This window comes from Caenorhabditis remanei, chromosome I (genome assembly GCF_010183535.1).
Source record: "Caenorhabditis remanei strain PX506 chromosome I, whole genome shotgun sequence".
NCBI classification, from domain to species: domain Eukaryota; kingdom Metazoa; phylum Nematoda; class Chromadorea; order Rhabditida; family Rhabditidae; genus Caenorhabditis; species Caenorhabditis remanei.
Window position 1 is genome coordinate 111857 of NC_071328.1, and position 21523 is coordinate 133379.

The 21523-nt window shown below is 37.2% G+C and overlaps 5 protein-coding genes across 5 annotated transcripts; 2 read left to right on the forward strand and 3 right to left on the reverse strand.

The window, feature by feature from the left end:
- Positions 1-390: 390 nt before the first annotated feature.
- GCK72_000016 (uncharacterized protein) lies at positions 391-7094 on the reverse strand (the record flags this gene model as incomplete). Its single annotated transcript, XM_053722221.1, has 29 exons — positions 391-564; positions 611-708; positions 867-1032; positions 1078-1167; positions 1217-1422; positions 1623-1845; positions 1893-2068; positions 2377-2433; positions 2483-2600; positions 2649-2759; positions 2806-2888; positions 2934-2990; positions 3034-3181; positions 3229-3336; positions 3388-3524; positions 3570-3666; positions 3710-3820; positions 3869-3945; positions 3995-4051; positions 4109-4241; positions 4294-4508; positions 4564-4617; positions 4664-4862; positions 4910-5076; positions 5254-5470; positions 5524-5657; positions 5735-6145; positions 6194-6300; positions 7057-7094. The coding sequence occupies 29 exons, from the start codon at positions 7092-7094 to the stop codon at positions 391-393; spliced, it is 3969 nt and encodes a 1322-aa protein (XP_053590866.1).
- A 927-nt stretch (positions 7095-8021) lies between these two features.
- GCK72_000017 (uncharacterized protein) lies at positions 8022-8782 on the reverse strand (the record flags this gene model as incomplete). Its single annotated transcript, XM_003100606.1, has 5 exons — positions 8022-8062; positions 8111-8206; positions 8253-8362; positions 8437-8568; positions 8628-8782. The coding sequence occupies 5 exons, from the start codon at positions 8780-8782 to the stop codon at positions 8022-8024; spliced, it is 534 nt and encodes a 177-aa protein (XP_003100654.1).
- Positions 8783-11673: 2891 nt separating this feature from the next.
- Positions 11674-13162, forward strand: GCK72_000018 (uncharacterized protein; the record flags this gene model as incomplete). Its single annotated transcript, XM_053722222.1, has 2 exons — positions 11674-11737; positions 12837-13162. 2 exons carry the CDS (start codon positions 11674-11676, stop codon positions 13160-13162), a joined length of 390 nt encoding a protein of 129 aa, XP_053590867.1.
- GCK72_000019 (uncharacterized protein) lies at positions 12291-13116 on the reverse strand (the record flags this gene model as incomplete). The annotated part of the gene is made up of 2 exons (XM_003100588.2): positions 12291-12488; positions 12796-13116. 2 exons carry the CDS (start codon positions 13114-13116, stop codon positions 12291-12293), a joined length of 519 nt encoding a protein of 172 aa, XP_003100636.2.
- Positions 13163-18812: 5650 nt separating the features above from the next.
- Positions 18813-20616, forward strand: GCK72_000020 (uncharacterized protein; the record flags this gene model as incomplete). The annotated part of the gene is made up of 7 exons (XM_053722223.1): positions 18813-18946; positions 18992-19265; positions 19475-19636; positions 19682-19866; positions 19933-20173; positions 20236-20378; positions 20457-20616. The coding sequence occupies 7 exons, from the start codon at positions 18813-18815 to the stop codon at positions 20614-20616; spliced, it is 1299 nt and encodes a 432-aa protein (XP_053590868.1).
- Between the last annotated feature and the right edge of the window lie 907 nt (positions 20617-21523).

Consider the following 21523-nt stretch of genomic DNA (forward strand, 5'->3'; position numbering starts at 1 on the left):
AAACTCCATCTGTGTGTCCTGTTCTCACCACCTCGAGAATTCCCGTCTTATCATTATCAGATCACATACGACGTCTACAAAATGTTGCCCTTTTAAAGCGAAACCTGTTCAATCGTTCTTGTCTCGAAACTTGTTCATTGTCTTCCCGTCCTCTTTGAACTTTAAAAGAACTTCCCGGAACTTTCTGTCTTGTAAACTTTATTTCTACAAAAACCAATATGAAAAAATGTCAGAAAATATTTCCGAATCCCAGCCAATCCAAACGTTCAGCTCACAACCAAATCAGTTGTGTATTCAAAAAGTGGAAAGCACAGCAGTATGACTGCTCCCTCACATGATAGAGCATCTGGAAATCAACAATTTAGACTAACTTTTTTTTTACAAAATGACTCACTTCTTAGAATCTTTTTGGTTGTTTTTTACAATATCCAAAATGCTATTGACCTGTCTCTGGTCATAAGAGCAGTGGCCCTTTACTTTTGCGAAATGTTGATCGGAGAGAAAGTGATGGATAGCATCCAAAGGTTTTAAGAACCAAAGATTACAGTGGACACAGCAGCCGAACTGAAAAAAAGATGTGATCGCTATTGATATATCAATGACTCGTTACCTTTATCATTATTCCCACCATAGTATTAGGATTTTCTAGTTTACTCTCAGCGACGTTGGCAATCCATGCTTGTTCCGTCTCGGTCAAATGAATTGAATCTGAAAAAATAATTTTCATTATGTATTCAACAAAAGTTTCATTATGTATAAACAGAAAATATGTTTTAAATTTACATTTGACACTTCGAGCACGCTTCAGATATCGAAAGCTTGCCTCACTATAGAAAGCTAACATTGGCATTCCCTCTGAGTCTTACCTCCCAAAGACTGCATAGAATAACGGGTCACTTTCTTCAAACCACCCAAGTAACAATTCGTAGGCTGAGACGGAGTATAAGGAACACGTAGAAAAGTTGTTTGGTTCAATTTATTTATCCACCATTCAAAGTCTTCTGTATAAAACGCAGATCCACTAGATTTCAACTGGAATTAAAAATTGCGAACTATTAAAAGCTTCGTCAATCTAACCTGGTTCAAATGATCCACAGAAAATGCGTGAGTGGCGACTTGTATCAATGACCAGTTAGACATAACCACGTTACAGACACTGCATTTTGTCTGAAAATTATTTGTTTATTGGAATACTTGAAGCGTGATCAAAAAATACCGGTGTCGCAAACATTTGCATGTGTGGTGTGTACTCTCGGACAGTAGTTTTCCTGATAAACTCGATTTGTCGATTTGTGGGTCCAGGACACGTTGAATCCTTAGAGGTTCTATTGAATGGTTTCAAACAAAACAGTGGATATGTGCAGGCACGGATTGCAGATTCTACAGATGTGGTTGCACAAACTGGATTGACTACTGATATTGCTGAAAGATTATAAATATCAGTCATGACTCAAATTATGCCGCCATGCATTAATATTAACTTTTTTTGCTATGAAGTTTTAGCTATATAGTATCAAATTTACTTGGCATGCTAGTAAGAGCATGTTTTTAAATTGTTTTGATGCACTCTATCACAAGCCCAAATTACTAATTTCCCGTACTCGGTTACCAAAATAACTCACGGAGCGTTTTCGTCGACGATACAGGTGGTCTTGCAGTAATTGTTGTTGTCACAGACGGTGCAGGTCTCGGGGATGGTCTGCTAATTTTCGGTGTCGCATCATTTGCAAAACTCATCATACATTGAGCGTGAACCACTTCTACTGGTGGGGTGACATTGCTTGGCATAGTTTTAATCAGATCATCGAAATACTCAAAGTCAGAAGGTAAACCCAAACAGTGAATCTGAAATTTAAAAATATAAGTTGGAAGAATACACCAAGAAAACTTACATATGAGAAATGTCTCCCGTCGAAAACATGTAACATCACTTCATAGATTGTAAACATTTTCGGACCACCTGGGCAATAATAACAAGTACAGTCCACTTTCTGATCAGTGGCTTTGTTGGATTTCAGAGATCGGAGTTTGGTTTGGATTGCATTGTATCGAGTTAAATAGACAGATTCTGAAATTAAAAAAGAATTAATAAAAACAGAATAGATTATATGAGGAACTAAATCTTAAACCTTGGTTGTCTAGGTAAAAAAGCGTAGCTGTAAACAAAATACCCGGAAAGAATACATACAATTTAGGAATTGGATTTCCCAGGTTCCCAAAAAGGTTATAAAGAAAAATGGAACAAAAAGTGTTGACTCCTCTCTTGTTTAACACCACCCATGGCACTGTAACGCTTACTGGGCAAGTTATCGAGACATCTGGACGCATTAAAACACTACAATCAAATAATGCTCATAGTCCATTAAAAAAACATACGTGTCATACTGTAATCTAAGTTGCGTGGTTTATCCAGAAGTGGGATTCGGGGATTATCTGAAAACCGGAATCCAAGTTAAGTGGAGCAGGTCTAGCCTGAACTCACTTGTTTTCACTTCCGTTGGTTTTTGTACCGGAACACTTCCTACTACATGTTTAGCGTATAACTTGTCAACCCATGTCTTCCAGTACTCCAGATCTGATAGACATGCGGTGTATTGCATCTGAAATAAGTTTTTTGGTTTCAAGTACTTTGAATGTTTGTAAAATACCTTTTCCCGGTGACTTTCTTTAACAATATGACAAAATGCGTCCAGTTGATTGCTCAACGAGAATTTTTTTGTGCTCGTACTGCAGAATGAGCAGTTCCAGTGGGTAACTACCTAAAACAATATAAATGCTAGAGTATGTGAATGAACAAGAACTTACTGAAGCCCTATCAATTAACATTGCTTTTCCACCACTTTTGAACTTTCGTTGACACTCGTTGAGCATTTCATTGAATTTTTCTTCTAAAAGTACAAATTTTTTTTGTTTAATTCAGTAATTGAACTTACTTGAAACAGCCACTGCTCCTTTCGGCATGTCATCAATCAATGCCGCACGTGGGTTATCTTAAACTTTTCGAATGCATAGAGATTGAATATAATGACTCACTTTGAAGTAGCAATTGTGCTCCAACTTTTTTGGGAGGTTCTTTGAATGTTGCAGGTATTTTTTGCGGCATTGTATAGCTTGGGGAAAATATTGCTTTCACCCAATCAGTCCAATAGGCCAGATCTTCCTTCGTTGTTTTGCTACCCATCTTAAAATAGAATATTGTTTGTGCTTTCAATTATCCGAATGTCTCACATTTTTCCAATGCTGGGGTAGAAGAATGTGATAGTAGGCGTACAGTTTATATGAGAAAAACGTTGCAACTCCTGGCTCTCTACAAAACGTGCATCTCCAATTGATTTTCTTAAAAATTTAAAAATTAAACACTTGGCAATAAAATAAAAGTTCTGATACCATAGCCTTTGCTCTCTCCAAATATTTTCCTTCGAACTTGTCTCTATATTTCATGAGATGTAATAATAATTCCTTATTTAACGGGATGAATTTCGCGTTTGGCGAAATCCGGTCTAGCATAGGGACTCGTGGCACGTCTGAAATCGGGTCAGTTAGAATCTTCTGCAGAGGAAATAGCTTACTTGACGGAATAACGGTTTTTTCATTTATAACAGAATTAATATCGATAACCTGCTTCTTCCAGTAATTCAAATCGTCCAAAGCACCAACGAATTTCATCTGGAAGCAATTATTAATTGAAGCTTCGGCTTTTTTTTATTACTTTTTCCAAATGCTTCTGTGACACAATATGTTGGAAAGCTTCGAGTTCCGTTCTCAATATTATGCTTGGTTGCTTTTTAGAACAACAGTATGCACATTTCCAGTTGACGATCTAAAATGTTAGAAAAACGATTAGTGAATGTTCTAATTACCCAGTTACTTTATTCGTCGCAATTCCTTTTCCTGAGCTTTTTAGGGAAGATACCATAGTTCGAATGCTCAAAACGAATTCTTGCTCTGAAAACTTTTTAGCTGAATTTAAAGCTCGACTCAACAAAAAACTTACGGGTTGATTTCTTAGCGCCATCGAGTGGAAAATCTAATAGCGGAACACGTGGAATATCTGAATAAATGTGCCGTAATTGCATTGAAAAATTAGAAACTTAAACATTTCACTCACTCCCAGATATATTTTTGGTTGGAGGATCTTGAGCAGCAGTAGGTTGCTGGGATGGAATACTAACGGTTGGGAAAACACTCAAAAATTTCTTCCACCAGAGGAACGCTTTTTCAGAAAAACCAATGACTCGAAGCTAGAATGATTGAAAAATAGAAAGAAAACCAATCTTTCATCTTGCAACTCACATAATTCAAATGTTTCTCCGTAAAGAGGTGATCCACTAAGTGCAACTGTGTTTTGAAGTGGTTTCTCGGTAGATCACATGCAAAACAAGCGATATCTTGATTTAGTGAGTTGCCTGATGCGTCAAGCATTCCAGATACCGACTCGTTCGCTCTTTTTCTATCTATTTTATTAAAAATAGTTTCTAATTCTTTAATTCTAGAAGCTCGCATTCTTTCTGAAATTCAGTTTTTAGCATTCTGAATCAACAGGATCCCACAAGAAATACCAACCTTCTAGAAGAGGCGATTCTAGTTTGAAATCGATTAATGGGATTGGACGGGGATCTGAAAATCAATAAAGTTGAATGCATATTGGTGATTTTTAACATACTTCTAAATTCCAATATTCTCGTTCTATCCGTATGACGGAGCTTGGTTTCTTTACCTTCCAAGGTCAAAATATTTACCCAGAAGTTTAGTTCTTTCCGAGATATTCCTGTTAAGCCACTGAGATGTTTTTCGGATATTATATGTTTTGTGAACCGTGTCTTGTGCCATTCTACCTCTTCTTGACAAACATCACAAAATGTCTGAATGGATGAAGAAAGTTTAAACAAATTCGAGAAAAGGAAGTTACCGGAATCGTTACTGATTTGTAATATTTAGGCAAATAGGTTTGGTCTTCTCGCCATTGCCAGTCAGCTGCTAGGGATAATAGTGTAGACACAATAGATGGATCGAGCTTTGGAATATCAGTGCTCACGTCAGATGAGAATAATGGAATGGTGGGGAAGAAATCCGCAGCTGAAAAAACCAAAAATTGAACAAAAAACGTATTGAAAGTTTCGATCAAGAACTATAAGAATCTAAAAATTCAAGACACTGCTATTTTATAGTAAGTGAAGTTCGTTTTTAGATAAACTAGTGAGTTCCCAAAATATGATAGTTTTGTACAATGTTTAATTTCTCGCACACTCTTACTTGGTTTTCCTTTCATAAATGTTGATTTAGTTTCCGTAGGCTCATAACCCCTGCCGGAAGCTTGTTGTTTATACTGATCAAAGTGATCCTCCCAAAATTGGAATGAACTTTTTGATATCATGTACTTAGACAAAGCTTGAATGTGATCTTCATTGAACAAATGTTTCAGGAACAAATGACCACTGAAGGGTGTGTAATTGCAGAGACGACAGATTGCCTGAAATTTGAAAGCTTCAGTTTTCAGCCTTATCTCAGACAAGGATAACTTACAACAGAAGGTTTCAGGCCGGTTCTCCGGTAGTTTTTACGGTGAAGGAAAACGAAATAGTCAAAATCTCCTTTGGGATACTCATTGAGAGGAGCCAATTCTTTCAGTTTTCTCATTTCATCAATTACATCGTTACCTGCAAAGAAAGGAAATGGTTTCATTGATTAATAAATAATTTACTGTTATAAAAAAATAGCTTATGTAATATCTTACCAGTAATTTTTTGATCATCATCTGGCTCATCGTCCACATTATACAACGGATAGTCTCGGTACTGCCAATTCGAATCTTCCATTATTTTATTCTGAGGCGGTCGTGGGGGTCTATCAATGGCTTCTGAAGAAAATGATGGGTTCCGCTGAGTGACTTCTTTGGGAGCTGAAACAGAATTCGCCCCGTGTTTAGCACCAAATGCACCGCCCAATTTCTTGGGTGGAAATGAATTCTGGATGATAGGGGAAGGTGCCCGAGGTGGCGGCATGAGAGGGCTAGTGGATGGAGAAACATCCTTATCATTTTCTTCTCGCACATCTCCACTAGACGAGCATGCAACCAGTGGGTCTACTCCGTTTTTCGGTATCCTTCGGAATGGGAACCGATCGCCGTAGAGCATCATCAAGGCGCCTAGGAATTGAGTTGTTCAAAAACGAGAGCATGATGTGATGAACTCACTGATTTTATAGTTCACTGATACCGTTCCCTGGAAAATCTGGATTCTATCCTGTGCAGTGACAAAGCCATGGGAGTACCAAGATTCCAAGTCTTCCAAGAGGATATACCTAAAAAAATATTTTAAATGCCTTAGATCTGACGCGCTCTACTGATAAACGCGAGTGTAAAGGTTACGGTAGGCTTTTGGGACAGTGCCAAAGCAAACTTTCGCGCACTCGACGTTCAAATTTTTACAAAAACTTCTCTTTTCTCAGGATCTCTTTTTGTTTACTCATTTACAGGAGGAGAGAACTCAACAAAAAAAATTGGCTCAATGTTCGGTTAGTAATTGCTCTGTGGGCCCCGAACTCATAACCAGACGCGCATGGGTAAAGCCGCAACCGACTGAGCTACCCACCCGAGAGCGCGGCCGCCAGCTAGGCGTTGTAATAAACGAGGGTGCCCTCTCATTAGTCAATCACAATTTCGATCACAATTTTTTTGCGTTTCAACTTTCTTTAATTTAGAATTTTGAGGCTTTTTTACAATTCAAACCATTCCAAATCTTCTTAAAAATTATAACTTTTAAAGTAACTTTTTTGAGATTGTTTTCCGTTTTAACTTGTTTTGTTCAACACTCTCTTTCTAAAATTATTCTCTAACTGATAAAAACGGTCTGTTTGTTTATTCGATAGAAACCTTTTCGTAATACAAAAAATTACAGTTTGAGCTATTTTTCTTGCTGAACAAAAACCTTTATCTGGAAGTCTAAAGACTTATATCTGAAAATCTAAAGTTGTTTTTCTCTCCAAAAAACAAAAATGTATATAGTTTTTATATTAAAACTTTTCATTTCTTTCTCCATAATTCAAAAAAGAACCCACCCATCCTTGTATTTGAATAAACAATCATTCGCTGTCATTCATCCAGTAGACGTTCTACCCAAGTTCCCACTGAAATACGAAATTATTTTTGCAACTGAATTTTCTATTTGTAAATAAAAGATAATAAGTACGAGGCTAATCAAAGAACATTCCAGTCTCCAAAAAAGAACGATCGATTCAACTATTTCCCTATTTCACGTGTATTTATACTGAGCAATATTCACTGCTAGTGGGAATTCTGTGTCGACGAGGGCAACGCGGCCCGCGCGCGTTTCGTTTGTTGTCCTGAGTCTCTCCAATGGTGAGGCAAAAGAGGAAAACTGTTGCCAGAAAAAAAAACACGAACGGAATAGGTTTTTAGAGGGTAAGGTCATCGACACAACCATAATCCGCCTTGAGAGGAGAAACGCAGGAATACCTTCTATAACTGTTGAAACTAGTTTTAAAAATTCACAGTCATAAAGAATTGAGAAAGTGAGGAATTGAGAAATTGAAAACTTATACTGCGAGTGTTTCTAATTTCAAAATGTTTCTGGACACAAAATAAATTTGTAGACATGCAATTTTCTCAAAAATTTCCTTGCAGTTTTTTACGGGTACTAAGAGATCGTGCAATGTGCAATAAGTTAAAATTAATTACAAAAATTTCAAAAATGAACTGTCGAAAAAAGTTCTAGCCGAGAATTACGCGTTCTGCTTACAAACCGTAAATTATAAAATTTCGTCGCAAAAAGTTGGCAAAACTACAGTAAGAGTCGTCTTATAAAGAATTGAAGCGAACAGTATTAAAACGAAAAAGTGTGGCAAATCAGAACAAACACTTCCTACATTGCGATTGACACACTATGGGAACAGTGGGCTTCTTTCACATTTGTACAAGTAAAAAACACTTTTTGTAAAAAATAGGTCTAACCATTTATTTTTCGAGCAAACAAAGGTTTGAGATCATTTTTTGAGTTTATTTATCACTGTATGGCCGCCAAAACAAGTTTTTCCTTATGTACATCTGAAAAAATCTTTGTTTGCTTTTTTTCAAAACTATTTAAAACATTACCAGTGGGAGTTTTTCCTTCTCTTTTCGTTCTAAGGTTTAATGTGAGTGCAACCGGACATTCTCTGGGCGGATTATTTTCATCATGCAAGTCTTTCACTGAAAAACAATTGTCATTGTTAAAAAATGTTAATATCCAGATTACCATGTACTGTAACTGACGATCTAAACATTCCATGGGAAGTGTATGCAACAAGAACGATCAGTAACATTACTATGAGCACAACATAGCATTTAGCCAAATTGAAGATGTATCTGGAAGTGCATTTCTTTTGAACAAATTAGTTTTGATAATATGACATTTCTCAGACTAAAAAAACCACGCTCACCCTTTCGGTTTTACAATAAAAGCAAGAATAGGCCGTAAGTAGTGGGAACGATCAATATCGGTGGTACCGTTTGAATACCGCACTCCAATCACTCGATATTGAATAGGAACGTTGATATGATCTTCTTCTTCGCTGGAATTAAAAAATATATATACATAGACTACAAAATTTCTGAGCGTTGAAAAACTCACTTTTTCGGCACCGTCGCAAAATATTTTTTCATCGTTTGCCACGTGTCCAAACTTGTTACGTTGAAATCTTGTGGCCAATGTTTTTTCGATCTTCTTGTATTGACTGTTGAAAATTGAAAGATGGCGATGAACAACAAGAATGACAATAGATTCATCTTCGTATTTTGTGATGGAAGTGATGAGAAAAGAAAAATGAATATTTTAAAATTTAAAATTTAACTAATGGGTATGGAAAGAACACGTGGAAGTTTTATGTTTCTGGAAATGTTGGGAAAGGTCACGGAATTTACTGGTTTCAAGTTTCTTATTCATTCGAATAGTTACTTTCCAAGCTGTCGCGCTTTAGGCGCGCTCCGAAAACATTCGTCTTCACTCAAAATCCCGTTCATCGGTTTTTCGAACCGCAGATTTCAATTCTTCCCATAAAAACATAAGCATATGCTTCCCTTCTTCACACTTTTTTATTGTCAGAATATGAGTGCAGGTCGGATATAGTCTCAAAATGTGAACCGCAAAGTTAATTATTATGAGATAATAATACCAGAAATTCAAACGAGCGCGCAGAAAAAAACCATTTTGAAGAGTTGAGATTTTCGCTACAAATAAGTTCATGCGATCTCAATAATCCCTTGTGGCAAAACTCATTTGAACCTCACCGCCAATAGTTCCTCCCTGCCTACAAAAGAAATGGTATTAAGTAATCCTGTTTGATGTATGCACCTGCGAGATCTCTTAGGGGTTAGGGGTTTAAACTATATATCCAACAAATATACTTTGGTGAGCAAATATTCAAGTTGGATGAGAACATAAGAATATGAAGTTGTGTACCGTATCGCAATTTTAATTTTTGCTTTTGAAATACTCATATCATTTTTTTGATCTTTTTGTATTTGAAGACTTTTCGATCACAGTTTTCAAAAAAAAATATTTCGTTAAACTTGCAGTAACTGGTTATCACACCCAAACCTTGTGATTCCTTTTCTAATTTCTCACTGGAAAACCTATATCTGCTGTTCTATCTCTTTCTTTTTTCTTCACACCATCGTCCACCGATATAATTACTTATGGTTGTCCTGGACACGCGTAACTTGTCCCCTTTTTTTCGTCTGTCCCGGACATGTTGCCTTATGTCCAATGTCTCAAGAGAGGCGGTGACCCACTGGGACAGGTGCTCAGAGTAATTGAGAAGAGAGAGGGGGCAGACAGAGAGATCAAACACAGGGAGAGATGGCAATTAATCACAATGAATGCATGATGTGAACCAGAAACAGATTGGGTGCTTATTTTAGGAAAGAATAACAGGAAGTCGGATGGTCAATAGGGGACCAGAGAAAATTCAAACGGTTTTTACGAAACGTTCAAAAATATGATAAATTCAAATAAAAATTGTTTATCCTGATTTTCCCATAATGTGAACTTTGTAGAGGGCAATAAAAAACAGGTTTCGGAAATGACAAATTTTTTCAACTTGTGCTCAAATGGTAGGTATTCAGCCACTCTATCAGACTGTAGTTGCAGAAATTGAGAAAAATTCGAAACAAAAACAAAAGAGCAGATAAACAGTGTTTTCAGTGCAAAAAATAAGTTTGCATTTTTATAATTTGCAGATGCGCTCTAATTGGAACACCGTGTAGAGTAGGTAGATCAAATCTTGTGCTTTATTTTTTTAGACACACATTGGGTGATATTAAATGAGCATTAAATTCGTTCGCATTTCCGCGGGATGATCATGTATTAGAATCAGGTCAAATACCATATTTTTGAGATTTGTGGGTCTGAAAAGAACTGTAAACGTATTAGAACAATTTTTTCAGCTGCGTGACAATTTCTAACAGGTGATTTTAGGGATAATTTCCTAGTTTTAGTCAGTTTATCGTCTGTAAAATATTTAACTCAATAAGCTTACAAGCTAGTGTCTAGCATTTTGTCAATATTTTAAATTTCGAAAACAACTTCATATCATATTGCTACAAATCAATTCTGGGTCGTCACTCGGTGACTGATTCAATATTTCCAGATTATCAAAAACCCATCTATAATATTTCCCATGTCTTGGCCTTTCTATTCTCATTGACATCAAAACACGCCGTCACCTTATGCCGTCTCTTTTGCCCCTTATTCCTTCCCTTTTATTTGTTTTTTTTTTCATGGAAAAAAGGTCACATAGGCATGACATTACATCATCCATAGAAACCTACCTCGTCTCGAGGAAAATCGAGAAGAGAAATTGTTTTCTCGTTTTCCTCTAATGATGTAATAATTACACTCTTTTGACATCCTTAAGTGGTTTATTACATCTAATTGGCATTGTTTTGTTTTTTCGGAGAAAAAATTCCAGCGTGATGAACCGGGAGCAGCCAGAGAGAGCGGAAACACAAAAAAAAACAAAAGTTGTCTTGGTATCGAAAAGAGTTCTATGTCATAGAGAGTAGATTCTGTAATTTTAAGATAATTTTTTCTTTTTAAAACTCAAAAGAAATAAATTCGACATCTTGCGATTTGGCATGCTAATTCCATCCCACGTGGCAGATCATAATTCATTCCTCTCTCCTCTCCCCCAACTGACTCCAAAATGACCAATAAAGAATAATAGAGAGGGGCTCTCGTTTTGTTTGCATTTTGCACATCTGTTCTTATACTAGTGCACATAAGAGTGTCTCCTCTGACGAAGGAAATGAATACATTTAAATTTTGGAGAAATATATTTGAATTTGGATCAAATTTGTGTTGTAAAAATCAAACTACATTTCTATTTCGATAGCTGGCGATGCTTCAATAGCGGTGAGCTTTATAATAGCCGTTAATACTTTTGAATTCTTCAAATCAACAATATGGCCGTCATACTCGAAATTTTATCAAAATTCAAAATCAATTTTCTTATCATTGCCTTCACCTCTTAAAATTCCACTTCCTTGGCGTCTTATTTCTCAGACTACAAACTAGACCTTCTGACCGGAGCCCCTTTACACCTTTCGGCATGCCAACTGACTCCTGACACCCCACACAAAAAAATGGGGTCCAAAGTGTATGTGTGTTTCTCGACCCAATGACATCATCGGCCCGTCCAAAATATTACAATGAATTGAGTTCACGTGATTATCAGCATACAGGTGATTAGAATAATAAGGTTTGTTCTCTTTGTCGTCTCGAAGTCTGTAAGGATCGTATTAATTCTGATTTTTTTCAAAAAAAAATCGTGAAGACCGACCGAAAATCTTGAAGGAACGCAGTCAATAAAAAAGCAAAAAGCCTGGAAAAAATCCCATTCCCAAAGATTGATGAATGTTCTTTTTCTCTCCATCGTCAATCAAAAACGAAAAAAAAACCAATTTTTGTTTCCCGATTCTTTTTATTATTTTTTAGTTTAAGAGAATTGAGAGAAGCAGAGAAAAAAAGAAAAAATACATAAGGCAAGTGGCACAGAAATTTTTTTGTGATGATTGATTGATGAAAGAGTTTTCGGGATTTTTTTGTTGCGGGAGATTTTGAGAAGAAGGAAAATACATAATAGAAAAGTGGATAAGTTTGCATGAGAATTTACAGAAAATTTTACATAAAATGGTCTAGGAAGGAGAAGAAATTACAGATCTAGACACACTAAACGAAATATACAAAATAAAGTTTCTCTGTTGAGACCAGCTCAATTGGGGTTGAAGTTTTTTTTTAAGCTTCAGTGAGTTGAAGATCGGAGACTCGGTGAGTTTTACGATCGTTGCTCTTTCCAGAAGACTTCTTCGATCGTTGGGATTGGGTATTGAGGCGGCGAATTGAATTGGATGAGTTCGAGACGCCAGAATGGGTCGAACCATGAGTAGTCTTAGTGGTTCGCACGTCTTTTCCAGATTTTGGATCGGCAAACATCTGGAAAACGAAAAAAATAGTAAAATGACTAAGAGCGGTTTCCATTTTTCACAAATATCTATTGCGTACTCTTCCCTTTAAACTGCAAAATCCAAAAAAGCTATCTAATTGCAAAATCAATCCCAGTCTTGTCTATACCCTATGACGTCATATCTGTCACAATAATCTAATCCGCAAACGAAAACCCCTGGACCAAATATAGAGCTATTGACAGTCGGCTGGATTTGGTACAGTAGTCCGGGATGTGTGAAAAATGGGATAGAAATGAAAAGCTAGTTTCTACTTATTCAACTATTTCTAAACTTACCACTGACTCCAAATGATTCCTAAAAGCGGTCTTTGCTTTAGCCAAATTCAGTTTCTCTCGTCGCTTGATCGCTTCGAGTTCCGGTCGTCCCAACGTGGTCCCCGTCTCGATTTCATCGTCCATCGTCATCTCATCCATCTCCATAATCTCGGGATTCTCGACGATGGCGAAGGTGTCATCCCCGTCTTCTGGATGCGTGAAGTTCACCCATCCATCCTCATCAATGTTCTCGTTTTGTGTTTGTGTGACTGATGGCGCATCTTCTGAATCCTCAGTGGTGGTTGAGGTGAAATTGAAGGCGTCGAAGATTGCACGGAACATGTTTTCGAGTGATGAGGTTGGACAAGCTGAAATAAAAAATAATTGAATACCAAGAAGGCGAGAAAACTAAAATGATAAAAGTAGTCCGAAACATCAAACCAAGTGAATGGCGAAGAAGCACATACACTTCAGAGAACGGACGAAAGGAAAAGTGGGCGTGGTCACTCCCCGCGGGTGACTAGAGAGTATGGAGACGCAGAAACCTTGAGGGAATCATGTGGTCTTAGCCCTCATGACCTACACTCGGTTTCTCTTTTTTTCGAGGAGAGAGATACTGTAGCGGGGGCTAGAGACGCAGAGAGTGAGAGACACAGAGTCTGGTTTGTTTCTTCTTTTCCGAAGCAAAGAGAGGAACAGCCCCGTCTTTGCCCATTATGAACAACCACTATTGTTTGAAGAAACAGAGGAAGCGCGTAACTATCTCCTATATTACCATATTTTGAATGTCCAAATAGAAGAATGAGAATATTTTGTTTTGTTTTGGGGAGAGGAGTCTAGGTGTCTGCTCAGTGAGCCCCTCTGGAGCAGAAGACCAGGCGTCATGACGGGGATAAACAAGACTATAAACCAGAGAGCACGAACGAGTTGTTGAAAAGTAAAGCGATTCAGGACTAGTTGGTGTAAACTGGTGGCTTGGAAGCTAGCTAAATTTTTATCGAGAAACGAGATTTTCGCAGTTTTCTTAAATCAGGTGAAAAACTGCGATAGCTGTAAAAGTATAAAGTTTGCCGTCGAAAGATTTCAAATTTATTTCTTTTTGAACAAAGTATTCTAGAATAACTAACAAATAATTCCTCAAAAAATACAAAAGAAATAAAAAAGCAAGCTCATGGGAAGAAGTTTGAATTCATTTTTTTCAGAACAGGTAATCCGTTTTTACATTCATCGCTTGCTCTCAAAAATCAGCTGCTTCCGGCAGGAACCGAACCAGGGTCTCTCAAATTGATAACCTGCGACACAACCGTTGCGCCACAGAGGACAACGGGGAGAGCGGCTCCTTTGAGGTAAGGTTTCGGATGAGGAGGCGGAGCGGAGAGGTTCGAGGGAAGCAGCTTAAAATTTAATTTCAGCTGTAAAATTTGAAAATGCGTTTCACAATCTTTATCACAGTTTCAGCTTCCTAATCATACTATAGAGAGTTTGAAGAAGAAAGCTGAAAACTCAGTTGTCTTTATCCTCCCGAAAACTAATATCCCTAACAATAGCATTCTGAAAACCAGCTTCCCGCAATCCGAGGGAAAATAAGTGATCAGATCTACTAGAGATCAATTGGTTTGTGTTTTTCGTGCTCGCCGTCCAATCTTTCGAGAAGAAGAGGAGGGGAGAAAAAATCAACAAGGAAAAACAACAGGGAGAAGTAGTGAATGCAGTAATGTAACATATGGTACTTGACAAGGGGAAAAGAAAAAAATGAAAGAGAAGAATGATAGAGAAACTAAAGTATAGGAAACCTCCTATCTTTATTCCGGCAAGAAACATCTAGTCTAGAATTCAGCCTGAATCAGCCATTTCCTATTTCGTTAAGTCACTACCTCATTAGTCTTCTTGGTTTTTCTAGCTAGATTTTCCAAAAACCAAAATCCGTCTCAGTTCCGCCTCTTTAAATTGTTTCTTTAAAAAGACCGGAAACTAAACTATAGGGTGAGTTAGTAGGCTGCGAAACGTTGTACTTGTTCCGATTTAGATGTCTAATGAGACTAACGGGGAAGAAAGTCGTATGACTCTGGATGTGACTTAAATATTCCATATATACTAGTGGAAAAGGAAACAAAGGGTTTGGCAGAAGAAAGAAAGGAAATTGGAAAATTTATTTGGAGTAATGGAGGTTTCCAATCTATTCTAGTACGTTTTATATGAAATTTCGTATTGGAGGGATTTTGAAATATTGCATTCGTTTTTGTAACCAGTCGGTTAACGCAGCCTAACGGCTGCTCAACCTCTTTTTCTACACCACCCGTGTTGAAAATTTGAAGAAATGAATTCATTTGAAGAATGAAAATGTTCTATAATTATTTCCCCCGTGAACTCCTATTTCCCTATTTCGGAAACAAAAGCCACTGAAAGGCTTGAAAACCACTTTTTTTTACCTAGTGACCTAGTCGAGACCTATACTAACTAAAAAAATAGACGGGCATCATTAAGAGAAAATTTCTGATCTTTCGGTCCAAATTTGAAGAAAATCGGTTCAGTAGGAAGGGCGGTAGGATCGGCGACAGACACACAAACATACAGCCGTTTGCGTTTGTTAATAGTAAAGATATGTTTACAAAAAAGGTATTGGTCTGAATGATAAGAAGGAAAATTTGAAAAATAAAAAATAAGCGGATGTATGAACTGTGGACATCCGGATAGGCAGATGTAAAGAAAGAAATTCAATACCGTAAAGAACAGTTCAGCATACACAGATAAGATCTGAGAAAGAAAATTCGACGAGGCAAAACACAGATGGTAAACAGGAAACGTCATTTTGATACAGTTTTGAATTTACAAAAAATTCAAACATCAGAAAATTTGTTGTGATTTTTTGATGAGTTAATGTTTTGAACGAAATTTTGGAACTTTCAGAGTTCTTTTTCCGAAAATGTCTAATTTTTGATTATACTTCAAATTCAATCAAAAGCTAGTTATGCATTTGAAAATTGGTTTTTTTAGTTTGCTATTACAATTGTAAAATAGAGTTTTTTTTTAAATTCATTATCTACATACAAAAATGGGTCTCTCAATTTAATTACCCCGAAAAAGCACATAACAACTGTAACTAATCTAAAATGTGACACCATATTCTCTCATCCACACCTCATTATTACAATGCTCAGGATATTACATCATTTTTCGTCAGTCTCTTGCCAATCTGGTTGTGTACCATGGGAAAATCCGGAACTGCTTTTTTTGTTGGAAATCAAATGCTCACAGTTCCAATGTCAATCTTCAAAAGCAGCTAACGGACCTGCGAAACTCAAATCTCAAAGAAGTGACCACATGAAAAGCATCAGATTGCACCCAAACCCGTTCTCCAATTACTCTTTTCGCCCGTTCGTGTTCTTTTGTCTTTTGCCCTCCAAAAACTCTCTCTATTCCCCCTCTTTTTGTATCCATCCATATCTATTATTATTAGTGTTTGTTTTCTTTCCATCCTCTGTCTTTTTCAATGAAACATTGCTCTCGGGAGGTGCTAAGAACACACAGGCGTTCTTGACCCGTCCATCGTTTTGTCGGGGGTCGTATGACGTCATTCGAACATCTTTTATATCTCGAGTGGTGGAGGGGTGAGGATTACCCAAGAGTCGGAAAGAGGAAGAAGGATTAAATGGATTGAACGGGTTATGACGTGACGTAAGATGGGAGAATCGTGTTGATGAAATATTGTGAGACATCTGGACAAACAGACGTTACTGGGAGACGATATCAAGAAAAACTGCCTGTAATATGACCGAGAGATGGTCGAAAAGAAACAATTCATTTAAGTGATAAAATGATGACTGACCTAAACAGAAGTGACAAAAATACAATGAATCGTCATTATAAGCTACTCATTTTAGTAATTCAGATTCGAACCGATCAGAGAGATAATCATTAAATTTTCCATTTTAAAAGTTCTGAAAAAATAGAAAATAATCCAGGTTTCAGGTATTATTTCAGGTCAAAATGTCAAAATGTCAATTTTCATTTTTATTTCGTAAATGTCTATTGGATTTCTTCATTTTTCAACATTATCAAACAAGGCTATAGACCTGCAATTCTCTCAAAAATGAAGTTTTATGACGGTAGACCAAAAATTCCCTTGCAGTTCTTTCTCGAAGGATGAGAGACCGTGGAGTGGTCCCATGAGATTGAATGGTCTAATTTGTTATAAATTCCGCGGGATGGTCTCATAGTTGATATAGATCAAATACAGTATTTTCGAGCTTGGTCGGTCTGAAAAAACAGAAAACCCTCTTAAAACAATGTTTGATCATTTTGATAGTTTCTGTAAACCCGTTAAAATATAGAAAAATGTGTTCAAGAATTTTCCATCTTGATGATTATCCCTGGTTGAAAGCAATTAATGGAAACTAGCAGGTTTTGACAGCTCAAATATAATTTTAAAGTCCCATTTTGCCAAATTTTGGTGTTTTGAAATCAAAAATATAGAATTTTCAGTTTTGGCAACGTTTTATCAATGTCGCAACCTCTTATGCCTGTAAATATGTGAAAGATAAATTCAAATCAGGCCAATCAAACTCCCACCGGGCCCCCTCTTTCTCTTAACATGGTCCGTTCTTCTTCCCCAACAAAAATAGTAATTTTTACTATACAAATATTACACCTGCCACTCATTTTGCACTACTACTGGTTGTGCAATACCTTCTAACCTATTACGAATAAGTAATGAGCCTAAATAAAATTTTCGAAGAAAAGGTGTATAGTAGAAATGGAATGAAACCAGATATGAGGTGGCTACTCAGGCCTTATCCCTTATTTTAGTCTTGACCGCCACACTCAGAAATTAATTTTGATCAAACAATAGAAATTGTACGAATTGCTAACAATCTCGTTGTACAAGTCTATACGAATCGGTAATTATTGATAGTATAATAGTGTATCCGATTGCCAAGGGGCGTGTTCAAAAACTTGGACCACCAAACACTTACTTTTTTCATTCCGCTTCATTTATTTTGAGTAGCCAGTGTCCAGTGTCTACTCACCCACACTTGTTCCGCATTCCAGAACTTTCTTTCTTAGAGGATCTATTTTGAAAATATTATATTTTCTTCAGTTTGTCAGTCATTATCGCTTTAACACAGTTTTGACAAGTTTGACGCACAACCTTGCCCACGAACATTCTTTAAAAATCCAATCAATCCTATCACCCATGCTTCTGGTATCCTTTACTCCTATCTCAAAACATGGCGCTATGCCAAGTCTCTTTCCTCTTTCTCAAAAAACGCTTACCTTCCTGAATAATGACGGACCTCCTTGTCCTCCTCCCCTATTTCTTCATGAAAGAAATTTCCCTTCAAGGAAGAAGAAGAGAGACGGGTCCAAAATGTTTCTATGGAGACAACCTTACAACCTTTTGAAGAGTCCGTCGCCGCGAAATAGTAGGAGAGACTGAGAGACGCAGCGAGAATGCTTCTGACCCCCCAAGCTTCTAGGTGGGGGTCCGCAATTATTACTTCTTTTGGAAAGTTTCACAACTTTTTGCTTATTTGCTTTTTTGGAAATCTAAATTCTAAATTCTTGAGAAACTACTATGGAATAAGAGGTCCCAATTTCTTAATCCTGTTTAGATTTATATTCTCCCACTTCCACAAGAAATGAAATGCAAACCCATAATTGGAGGGGTTTCCGGCAAATCTAGGCACCTGCTCTCTTGAAAGGAGGCTAAACTATGAGGAGAAAGAAATTTCAATGTCTAAGATGCAGTGTTCCTTTTCTATTTTCTTATACTATTTTCTTTTAAAACTTAGAATTTTTTATGTTAATAATCAAATCTGCAAACGCTCACACGAATGCAAATGTTAGTCTTTAAAACGAGACATTCCAAAAATGTCTACCAAATTTTGAACAATTCTGATATTTTCTGCCGATAGTGTTCAATTAGTGCTCATTATCTTCCTCTGACATTCAGCACGAGTAAATACTGACGCTCTCGTTTTTTCTAACCGTTAATTTACTTTTACCTTTTTCTTTTTACTAAACTTTTAATTTCCAGAATGTTGATCCGCCGTCTGTTCGGTGGACTCTTTTTCCTCTTTCTTCTCTGCTCTTGTATTGCTCTTTTTGTCCTTCACAGTCTATACTTCATATTTCGGACAGCTTCGCAAACTGAGAAGACCGAAACTAAAACGTGAGTTTTCATTTGTAAAACAATTCAATGAGCTTCAATTTCCAGTGTCCACGATGACCAACTATTCATTCCTGCCCTCATCATCTGTAATCGTATGCCGTTTTCCCAAGATGGTCTCAACAATGTTAATGTGAACCTCCGTCAAGATTCCGCACTCCGTTATCTTCTAGAATGGACTAACCCTTCACTCCGAGAAGCAGCGGACTACACAGCCCCAGCTGCAGATTTTATGAATCAAGGACAGAATACTGTACTACAATACATTACCCAATCAACTCGGAATCAAACAATCCAGAATATGCAATATCAGTGTCAATCAGTTATTAACTCTTGTAGTTATCAAGGAATTCAGTTGTCCTCTTTTGATTGTTGTCGGAATTTACTCTCATTGATTCCTAGTACGAATGGGTTGTGCTGGGTTTGGCGAGATTCAACAATGTGGCAAAATTCAACGGGGATAAATAGACAATTTTCTATCACATTCCAGGTATATAATTCATTCATTTCTAATTTATGCTAGCTATGCAGATGACCCGAAACTCCTGGTTCTCCACCTATGTCCCCACTCATCCCGGAGTTGATGTATATCTCCGAGAAGATGGAAGTGATGTCATGAGAATGGCCACCGAATTAGAGAACCCCATAAGACTAATGGACAAGAGAGGTGTCAGACTCCAAATGAAGAAAACGGTAAGTTTTTTGTAAAATTCAAAAACAGGTTCATTTGGTTTTCAGAAAAAAGCAGACATCCGTCGAACATCTTGTGGCTACGCATTAGGAGATGCCCGTAGAAGTGATGAGCACGCTTTTAAGCATAATGACACAAATTATTTGATGTGCAATATGATGCTGGTCATGAGATACTGTACTTGTCACCCATTGATGGCCGAGCTTTTGCATTATGATCCCGCTGCGTATAGGTAAGAATCTTGACGAGATAATTTAACACGAAAAAGAAAAATACAGTAGGATAAATAAAAATTCAGAGACTTCCTTCTCCGTGTCAGTCAAACCAATGTATGCAGCGTAGACGCATATGACAACTGTGCTCGTCGTTACATTGACCTAACTCGTGTTGAAAATTGGGATGAGGATATTCCAAAAGATCTTCCCGGTTATGATGACGCCAAAAAGTGTCGGAATGATAATCATAGAAGTTGTTTGATCACCTCGTACCCCGGAACTATTGAAGGCTATGATCTACCGGAAGAGTATAGAACAACGCAGGTAAGACATTTGTTTGTCAGAGAGTAGGTCTGAGTATCTTCATGTTTATTTTTGCCATTTAGGACTACGTCTCCCGCCTAGTTCTCGAGTACTCCACAATGAGAACCACAGAGATTCTGGTATCAAAGGATCCAAATATTTATGAATTGTTGAGCTTTATTGGATATAATATGGCTTTGTGGTTTACAGTTGGACATATTTTGTGGTAAGTTCATAACTTGGGGTTTTTCAAAAAGTTATCAATTACAAAAATGTAGACTAACACAAACTCCTTTCGTTCTAGGTCCATGTTCTGGTATGCAACTGGACTGTGTTGCCCGAAACGTCATTCCAACCGAATCGTTCCGGAAATTCGTCGAAAGCGTAGCGTTTCTTCACCGGAGCCTATTGTAGTAGAGCATCGGCCAAGTCAATCCGAGGAGCCGGGAGCTGGAGATACATAGGTTGAAAGAACTTGTAAATTGATATTTTTGTATTTTCTGAATTTATTCTATTTAATGTTAGTCAAAAACCCCCTATTTTTAGGAGAGAATTTGAAAGTTTGATCTTGTTGGCTGATAACAGGCAAATAACTTTCTCTAATTACCTTCAAATTATTTTTAATCTACATCTTGACACCTAATTACGCTCGTTCACAGGGTTACCCCTTGTCTTTCATTCCAATTTTCAAGATTCTCAATTCTTCAGCTCATTGTCAATATCCCGTGTTTTCTTCCTGTAACCGATTTTCTAGTAATTTTTTTTGTTTATATCCCTTTATTTTTCTCTAATTTCCGTCTCTTTTACCAACACTCCGGTTTTCTCAGAGTCTTCCCATTACACATAAAAATGAGCAAATAAAAACATCATTTTCCCTCATTTTCATGATCCTCCATGTCGAACGGAGAGCAAACATTGGGTTGGTGGAAATCATGTGAATTTCAACTGAGCATGACGTGGACATTCGGACACACAGACGTGTACGGATTCATAAAATTTTCGGATAACCGAATACATATATGAAATTCCCGTGCAACCTTGATACCCTTCTCATGTGAAATTCTCATGATAGGAAGTGCTTAGGAAGTTGATGTGTGGTGAAGGTAGGTCAAGCAGAGGCGTCCAATAACAAAAATAACAAGAAAAAGGGTTCATGGTCCTCGTCCGCAGCTGCAGAACCGGTTAGGTTGCTGATGTAACATTTGATAAGTGTTTGTGGCAGCTGACAAGAATATAATACAAAAGTTTAGTTATCCTGTTTCTTAGACAGCTTCGTTATTTTTTATGATAAACCAATAAGATGTTGTAAACAAGAGTAGAGATACAACCAAGGCTACACAGAACAAACCAACAAGAATGATTCACCCAATG